Source organism: Saccopteryx bilineata, chromosome 1, assembly GCF_036850765.1.
Source record: "Saccopteryx bilineata isolate mSacBil1 chromosome 1, mSacBil1_pri_phased_curated, whole genome shotgun sequence".
Lineage (NCBI taxonomy): Eukaryota > Metazoa > Chordata > Mammalia > Chiroptera > Emballonuridae > Saccopteryx > Saccopteryx bilineata.
Window position 1 is genome coordinate 365012812 of NC_089490.1, and position 9518 is coordinate 365022329.

The following is a 9518-nucleotide window of genomic DNA, read 5'->3' on the forward strand; positions in this document are numbered from 1 at the left end:
TCTTCTTGGGAGGGACATGCAGTTCATTGTAGGGCCATACTTGAACAATGGGCAATAGTGGCAGTCAGCTATTTTCACTTATTTATGCTGTAAAATAAAGCCATCTTGTCATGGATATATACTCATAGAGATTCCTATGAGTCCCTGTGTCCTGGTTTTCAAAGACAATCTCAGCGACTATTGTTCCAGCCTAATTGTTTTATTTTTTATTTTTGACAGAGACACACACACACACACAGAGATAGGGACAGACAGGAAGTGAGAGAGATGAGAAGCATCAATTCTTTGTTGCCGCTCCTTAGTTGTTCACTGCTTGCTTTCTCATATGTGCCTCAACTGGGGCACTACAGCAGAGTGAGTGACCTTGGGCTTCAAGAAAGCGACCTTTTGAGTCAAGCTAGCGACCATGAGGTCACATCTATGATCCCACGCTCCAGCCAGCAACCCCGCGCTCACGTTGGTGAGCCCGTGCTCAAGCCAGATGAGCTCGTGTTCAAACTGGCAACCTTGAGGTTTTGAACCTGGGTCCTCCACGTTCCAGTCTGACGCTTTATCCACTGCGCCACCGCCTGGTCAGGCCCAGCCTAATTATTAATAGTGAATGAATCTAGTAAGTATGTTGAATGGAAGAAAGCCAGATACAAAAGAGTACATTCTGCATGATTTCTTTTATTTGAAGATCAAAAACTGGGCAAAACTAATCTATAGTGATGGATGTCTGAACAGGGATTACTTTTGGTGCGGACCTTACCTGGAGAGGACATGAGGCATCCTCTGGGGTGCTGGAAAGATAATACATCATAGTTTTATGTGATAGCATGGACTTTTATAATTTTTTATTTTTTATTTTTATTTTTTGCATTTTTCTGAAGCTGGAAACAGGGAGAGACAGTCAGACAGACTCCCGCATGCGTCCGACCGGGATCCACCCGGCACGCCCACCATGGGGCGATGCTCTGCCCACCAGGGGGTCGATGCTCTGCCCATCCTGGGCGTCGCCATGAGAGAGACAGAGAGGAAGGCGCGGCGGAGGGGGGGAGAAGCAAATGGGCGCTTCTCCTGTGTGCCCTGGCCGGGAATTGAACCCGGGTCCTCCGCACGCTAGGCCGACGCTCTACCGCTGAGCCAACAGGCCAGGGCTGGACTTTTATATATATATAAAAATTCACTGAGCTATTCAGTACATATAAGTTATACTTCTATGGAAAAAAAAGTTTAAAAATAAGGTTAGTTGGAAAATAGATGCTGAAAACAGGTCTAACCAGGAAGAGCTGCTGGTGCCTGAGTTGTTCAATCATTAAGTATTTGTTGAGTTCTGCTATGACTTACACATCCAGGACTTCTTTAAACTAACTTATTTGGAAAAAAGAAAGATGATGATGAATAGTTTTAATTTTTTTTATGTGCTTTGTTCTATGAAATATTTCCTACTAATTTTCTATTTTATTATTTGGTGATTCTATGATATTAACTAATGTCTCTGTCAGAGCATAATGACTGTTCTTTTTTCTTTCTGTTTGTTTTTGTTTTTGTTTTTTTTTGATGCCTGCTTGACATTCATTTCATGTGTTCCAGATGGATGGGGCATTTTCTCCAAGCACCTGACAAATTCTATCACTAAGTGGTAGAAAAAACTGACACAGTTGTTCTCATTTGTATTGTGCACAAAATAATCTGAGGCATTTGTTCAAAAATGCCAATTCCTAGCCCCACTCTTTCTCCAAGTTTCTGGCTCAGCAGGGTACTTTTTCTACAAACACTCCCAGAAAACTGAAATGTGGATGGGTCATACCACAAATTCTGACATACACTGACCTAAGGGGAGATATTCTTTTCTGTGTGCAGAAATACTTAGCCACTGCCACTAAAACTCTTTTTAGTATAAGGAGAATATTATGAAAAAGAACAACACATGAAGTTCAATATGCAGAAAATTTTAATTTGTCAAAGTTTAATGGAAAATTCATAAAATAGTCAGTTGCAAAATTAATAACATCAGCTTCAGTTCTACATGTAAGGGGCTTGGAAGTTACCACTTCATCCTCACCACAAAGGAAAAGCTGAACAGAATGAAAACTCAACTCATGAAGTGAGGTGGGTGAACTCGACAGCACCCCACTGCACCCTAATCTCCACAGTGTCCTGTTCTTGCCAGTCAGTGTCCCTCGTCACGGTCTCCACCTGTCTGTCCTGCTCTGCTTTGTTTTTGACATAGACTCACCCTTCTGAGACTCAGCCTCAAACCTCCCCAATCTCCTCTGCCCGCCCTTCTGTTAGTGCCTTCTGCTGGGCACTGTATGAGAAAGTTCTGCTGTGACTCTTGCTACTTTTTCTTTCTCCTGAAATTTGTCTTTCCTCTGTACATACCGTTTTACCATTAATCTCCTTCCCTTTGGAGTTCTCAATGCCCAGTTATCACTTTATGTACTTTTTTTTGAATTTAGAAATGAAATGGAATGGAGTGATATTGATCCATAGGAATACATACGTTTCAGGTGCATATTTCCAAAACGTGAACTATTGATTGCATTGTGTGCCCATCACCCAGTCAAACCATTTTCAGTCCCCATATATTTGGCCCGCTTTACTCTCTTCCCTCCACCCCATTCCTTCAAGTAATCACTTTACTTTTGTCTATGTCTATGAGTCTCAATTGTATATCCCACCTTTAGCTCCATCCACATCTCCACATCCACAATTCTTTGCCCTGTTTGTGATACTGGAGCTGGACCCTGTTAAGGTTTCTACTGTGCCAGCTGGGCACAATGCTAATATTTGTCGGTAGAGGGCGCTGTAGAGATAGCAGTAAACAAAGACACCTCTTCCAGGTCCTATGTGCTGGTCCTTCTTCCTTCTAGCTCTTTTTTTTTTTTTCCCCCTAAGGCTTAGTTTTATTTTTATTTATTTATTTATTTATTTTTACAGGGACAGAGACAGAGAGAGGGTTAGATAGGGACAGACAAACAGGAACGCAGAGAGATGAGAAGCATCAATCATCGATTTTTCGTTGCGACACCTTAGTTGTTCATTGATTGCTTTCTCATATGTGCCTTGACCACGGGCCTTCAGCAGACTGAGTAACCCCTTGTTAGAGCCAGCGACCTTGGGTCCAAGCTGGTGAGCTTTTTTGCTTAAGCCAGACCAGCCCGTGCTCAAGCTGGCGACCTCGGGGTCTCAAACCTGGTTCCTTTCACGTCCCAGTCCAATGCTCTATCCACTGCGCCACCGCCTGGTCAGGCTCCTTCTAGCTCTTGTAGTGCTCTTCTCATTATCAGGACAACAAGTGGCACTCACTCCGCAGAGTTTCAGTGGTACCACTAAAGTTTCCTGACCAGTTTTGTGGTACCTCGCCTGGATTTGAATGTTTTCAGCAGCACCCTGCCTGTGTTAGGTGAGGTGCCTAACAGCATGCCATAGACTGGGTGGTTTATACCACAGAAATTTATTTCTCATATTTCTGGAGGCTGGGAAGACCCAGATCAAAGTGTAAACCCATTTGGTTCCTGGTGGGAGCTCTCTTCTTTTCTTACTGATGCCATGTCCTTGCTGTGTCCTCTGGGCAGAAAGAGAAAGCAAGCTCTCTGGTATGAATGATATTGTAAGGACACTAATCCTATTAGACCAGCGTTCCACACTTGTGGAACCTCGTTTAACCTTAATTACTTCCTTAATCTAAATACAACCACACTGTAAGTTAAGACTTCAACACCTACTTTGGTGGGGGGTGTTGGGAGGGGGATGGAACATGAACATATTATAATTTTGTCCAGAGCATTGTGTTCTGCACAGCTGGCTTCCAGGGAGTTTAGAGGCATTCCACCTCCTGCCCCCATGTGGTGTGTGAGCTAGCAGGAGCCAAGTGGCATTCCCAGTGAGTTCAAGTGCAACCCTGCGCAGTTTCATGCCACGTTTCACTGGCAGCTTGTGGAGGAGTTCTTGTTTGTCAGCTCTGGCGTCTGATACCCAGAGATCTTTATCAGCCCTCTGATGGGGCACAGACTTTCCAACAAGATCCAGATCTCAGCCTTGTGTATTCTTAACCCCTTAGCAGTTAAATCCTGATATCAGTTAATAGTCCATTTATTAAAATTTCCCTTTTCAAATTATCTCCTGGTTTCTTTCTCCTGACAGGACCCTGACAGATAAAAGGTTTCTTCTCTGTGCTGCTCTCTGTCCTCACTATCAATCCACAATCTTGAGCTAGTAAATAAGCAGAAGCTGTGAGGAAATAGTCACATGTAAGGTGGCGTTATATCAGCATATAAGCTTGCAATAAGGTAATAAAAAATAGTGAAGTAAAACTGGAGGCATTTCTTTGATGGCATGGACAGAAATTGGCCAATAAGTGGATTTGCAGGTGTTGCTGAGAACTGAACAGATGATCAAGGTGGCAATTGCTGACATGTTGTGGCACAATGGATAAAGCATTGACTTGGAACACTGAGCTTGCTTGTTCTAAACTCCAAAGTGGCTGGCTCTGAGTGTGGGCTCATTAGTGCAGGGTTACTGGTTTGAGTGGGTGAATCATCCCCACAATCTCAAAGCTTGCCAGTTTGAGCCCTAAAGGTCACTGGCATGAAAAGCCCAAGGTAGCTGGCTTGAGCAAGTCGACATTGGCTCAGCCCCAGTCAGGGCATGTATGAGAAGCAATCAATGTACAACTAAAGTGAAAGCAACTATGAGTTGATGCTTCTTACTGTCTCTCTTCCCTCCCATTCCCTCCTGTCTCTCTCATTCTCGTGCTCCAATCCTCCCATAGCTGTGTCCCTTACCCCCAAACAGAGCCCACTAAAAAATAAACTAACAGAACTTGATCCTTGGGACAGAGAAGGTGGCAAGACATAACTGACAGGGAATTAGGAGGCCAGACATGGAAGGACCTGAAATAGCACAAAGGCATCCAGTGGAGTCTGGGAAGGGGAGAGGGTCTAATTCAGAGAAGAGTTGGTGCAGGGTGTCTGCCTTATATGACCTGACACTATGTTTCCCATTCCCAAAATAATTGGCACAGGATCAACCTTCCTATTGGTGGCCATCCAAAAACCCTTGGTATCAAACAAACAGTCCTTATACCAAGAAATATGACACAGTTTTCAACATTCAAGCTCTAGAGCATTTATTAGCTGTTATGTGCTCTGTATCAGTGTCTGGGGTTGCAGAACTCAATGGCTGGGAGTCGCTGCCCTCAGGGGCTCACAGCCCCGAATCCTGAGAGCAGAGTGAAGGAGCTCAGTACTTGCTGGGCAGGCCAGGAGGTCGGTAGCGATTGGGGTTCCCACCCATCCGGCCCCATCTGTTGGCTTCCTGGTCAGCCATTGAGTCCTCCACTCCGTGACCACTGTCTCCATGTTTTAAAAGGTCTAAGGCTCGCCCATAAACATCCTCTCTGAAATCGCTGGAATGGAGAAGGGCAGGTAGGAGGTGAATCAGGGGCTGATGAGAAACTGCCCACCCTCCTAACCCTCTCTTTTCCAGGGATTAATGACTCTGAGAGGAGCCAGGAAAGAGAGGCTAAACACTCACCCAGCCTGGACACACCCACCCAGTTCCGAGGTGACCACCCACACACTGGGTGGACAGCACCCATAGGGCGAGGGTGGGAATCAGTCCTTGTCCCTCATTTCTCTTTTTGGGGACAGAACCAAACATCTTTACCAGCCTTACTCTGGCTCTGTAGGCAGCCCAAGCCCCACGCTGGTGTGGAAGGATGGAGAAGGTGGGCATAGAACATGAGCAGGAGCCCACAGCCCCTGTAGGTCCTTCTCTAGGGTTTATGCCCTCCTGATGCCCAAAGTCAGCCAAGCTCTGCACAACGCCCTGCATCCCCAGGAGCCCTGTTACCTGATCACTTCCGCAGCCCAGACGCCCCCGGGTCCCCTCTGTGCAGCTTCAAAATTCCCCCGAGCGTGGAAGTATTTGTCTGAGTTTTTGAAATTGGCCTCTCTCATGTCAGAGTAGGCTCTCCACATGTCTTTAGTCCCTGGGAAGCAAAGAACATGGCAAGGAGATATCAGGTGAAACACCAGAAAACTGTGACACCCTTAGAGAGGCATCAAGAATGAAAAATCTACCACTGACTCAATTTCAGCCTGTAGTCACAGCACCTGGATACCAGAGGTTGAGAAGAACTCAACTCTAGTCTGCACCGAGTCATTTAGGTGGGGACACAGCTGTGCTGTACCCAGTTGTCTGACTCCTGTGACACTATCTATGGGTTCCACCTCACTTAGGCCTCTGTGACATATATTTACAGAAGAGAAGGGAGGTGTCAATTCACAATACGATTTGTCAACATCAACACTCTTGAAATTTGGGGCCAGGTGATTCTCTGTTGTTCTGGGCCTTCCTGAATACTGCAGGACGTTCCCCAGAATGCCCGCATCTCTGCCCACAAGGTGTGAGCAGCATATTCCTCCAGCGCAGGGGTCCCCAAACTTTTTACTTTTGCCTCACACATTGCCACATGTCCATGAGGCACAAAACTGCCCATTTCACTGTCCCTCAGACCATTGGAGGGCCGGAGTATAAAAAAAACAATGAAAAAATCCCTATGCACACTGCACATATCTTATTTTAAAGTAAAAAAACAAAAGAGGAACAAATACAATATTTAAAATAAAGAACAAGTAAATTTAAATCAATAAACTGACCAGTATTTCAATGGGAACTATGCTCCTCTCACTGACCACCAATGAAAGAGGTGCCCTTTCCGGAAGTGCAGTGGGGGCCGGATAAATGGCCTCAGGGGGCTGCATGCGGCCCACGGGCCGTAGTTTGAGGACCCCTGCTCCAGCGTGACAACCAAAATTGCCTCACACATTGCCACATGTCCATGAGGCACAAAACTGCCCATAAATAAGAACCTCTGTTATAGGATGAAGGTACACATGTTAATGTCGGGGAACTTGGTGAGCAAGGTGGTGAGAGGGAGCAGATTCAGAGAAAGGTGCTGACACACAGCACTTCTGCCTGACGCCTAAGAAATGTGGTCCTGCAGACAGAACGCACCTGGTTCTCACTTGAGACCCTCTGAGTGTTAGTGTCATAAATGGCATCCTGGTAACTTTCTAACTAGCCTGACTGATGAGGTAAGCAAACCTTAGAAAAGTGTTATTCTTTCTCAGCTTTGACGCCACTTTCTAATCACCTGGGGATATTTTGCAAGTCCGATGCCATACCCCTTGTCAGTCCAATTACCTCAGCCTCTCTGGGGAGGGCCTCGGGCCTCAATAGGTTTTAATTCTCTCCAGGTGATACCAGTGTGCACATGGGACTGAGGACCACCGAGTTTTAGGAAGAGGGACCCGGGCACGTCTATGTGGCAAGACTGTGGCCTCAGCGGGTCAGACTCTACTCTGTGATGTGATGACTGGCAGCTAGTCCGTACTCAACATACTCACATGCTCTAAGCTTCAAAGCTGGGGAAGATGTCTGCCTCACCAAGTTCTTCTGCACTTAAAATGGGTGACCAGAACTGTCCCTGGTTCCCTAGTAGTGTCTCATTAGCACTGAAAGAGTCATGGAACACTCCTCACACCTTAGCCCATCAGAAGACTTGGTCCCTAAATTGCATTCAAGGGCTGAGTTCCCTCAGGAGACTCAATAGATGCTACTGGTTCTCTTCCGTCAGTTAAAAGGCTAGAAAAGGAGTAGCCAACAGACTGAAGCAGGGACAGTGTCCCAGACTGTAGGAAGCCCCAGCAAGAGCTAAGCTGCAGTCCCTCTGAACTGTCCAATTAGGAAATAGGAGGAAGGGACGGAGAAGGAAAAAGAGGGCAAGAGAGAGGGAGTGAGGAGAAGATGGATAGTTTAACCATCCTTTGTGCAGTTTGTTCTGAGGACAATTTTATGCAATTTTAAGGCTTATTATATGTCTTCTAGTCAAACTTACCTTTCAGCTGGTAATGCTGACAGTTCTTTCTCTGGGAGCTGTGGTTTCAGTCTGTTTGATGAAAAGCTCCCCAAACCCCTGTACATCTCCTACATCAGGCCACATACCTGACCCAGTAGCTCAGCCCCGAAGGAGCTCAGGGTGAACCCTAGTGTCCGTGAATGCCAACCCCCATCCCACTCCCGCCAGTGACTCTACCGAGATAAGCCTGTCCCAGGAATGTAAGCCAGTCCTGGCTGCTGACTCCCAGGACCAAGGAGCAGAACACGAGGCCTGTGAAGAGCTTCATGGCACTGGAATGAAAGAGGAGAGTCAGGGAGACACGGGAAAGAACCCTTTGAGGATTCGTGTGTCAGAGAGAGCCTGGTTGTGCATCTGCACTCGTTCTCAAGAGATGCTGGTTGTGCACCTGGTAAACCTCACTCAGAACCACGGCCCTCAATTCTGAACCCATCGGCCCTGAGCCCAAGACTGTCTATGATGTCACCAAGGTGGCATTGGTGGAGGAAGAGTGCCGTCAAGACCAAACGGGTCCTAAAGCAGCCTGTAATTAATCATAAAGCACTAACTGTACTCCGCCAGCCCTGACCTCGTACAGGGCAAATTCAACACAGAATGATACTTTACCATGAATTCACAGGCTTGCTGGAAAAGACAAAACAGAGTAAGCTTTGGAAAACAATCACTCTTGAAGTAGTTCCTCACCTGAATTCCAGTGGAGGAGAGCTACCGTCCCTGCCTGCTGGGGACCGGTGACTGCTATTTATGTATACTGAGCCCTCCCTGCCGGGGACATGGGGAGGAGGAAAATGCTGACATGGCACCTGGGCAAAGTCCCTGCAGGTCATTTCTCCTAAAAGAGTAGAAAGTAAAACTTACTGAACACCAGTGGCTATCTTCATCCACAGGTTATTTCCCCGTGGGCAACCCTGAGGAAACAACAGGGATTTTTTTTTGTTGGCAGCCACGGGACAGGATTACGGCCCTGCTGTCTGAGTGAAGGGGACGAGGCAGGGCCATCTGGGCTGTGGACGGAAAGGGTGTGGGCCCTTGACGGGACACCTAGACTGCTGGAAGGTGTGCAGTGAGAGGACTCTCCTCCATCCAGGACCTTGCTTTACTGGTCATCTCCTCAGGATGGTCCCTGCTGGGCCAGATGGCAGATGGTCAGATGAAACCCCTTTGAGTTCATGGCTAAAGCCCTTGAGCTCCTAAACTGACCCACCCAATCTCATGGGTGCCCTGCAAGGCTGCTTCCCCTCTCTGTCTGCGTATGCTTGGCTCTCAGCTCCAAGGCACAGACTACAAGGCACAGACAGGCCTGCTCCGCTGTCAGCCCTGAAGCAGTGTCTTATGTAAGCCAGCTCCTTTATTTCTTCCTGGAACTCTGCATAATTATAGATGGTTACTAGACTTCTTGTGGTGATAATGTTATAAGGTATATATACATAAAATCATTATGTTGTACATCTGAAACAAATATGATATTGTATGCTGACTATAATTAAAATAATTTTAAATTAAAAATAAAAATATCCCGGCCTCTTCGTTGGACGTGGGCATCAAGTGGAGGGGACTCTGCTTCCCAATCCTGGACACACCTCCGAATGGGAGTAGGTTTTTAGGT

The 9518-nt window shown here is 46.6% G+C and overlaps 1 protein-coding gene across 1 annotated transcript; it reads right to left on the reverse strand.

Moving 5' to 3' along the window:
* Nucleotides 1–5090: 5090 nt before the first annotated feature.
* LOC136318566 (serum amyloid A-2 protein-like) lies at nucleotides 5091–8619 on the reverse strand. The gene is made up of 4 exons (XM_066251076.1): nucleotides 8519–8619; nucleotides 8090–8184; nucleotides 5842–5980; nucleotides 5091–5395 (listed from the first exon to the last, which is right to left on the reverse strand). Exons 2-4 carry the CDS (start codon nucleotides 8178–8180, stop codon nucleotides 5230–5232), a joined length of 396 nt encoding a protein of 131 aa, XP_066107173.1. The 5' UTR covers nucleotides 8181–8184; nucleotides 8519–8619; the 3' UTR covers nucleotides 5091–5229.
* Between the last annotated feature and the right edge of the window lie 899 nt (nucleotides 8620–9518).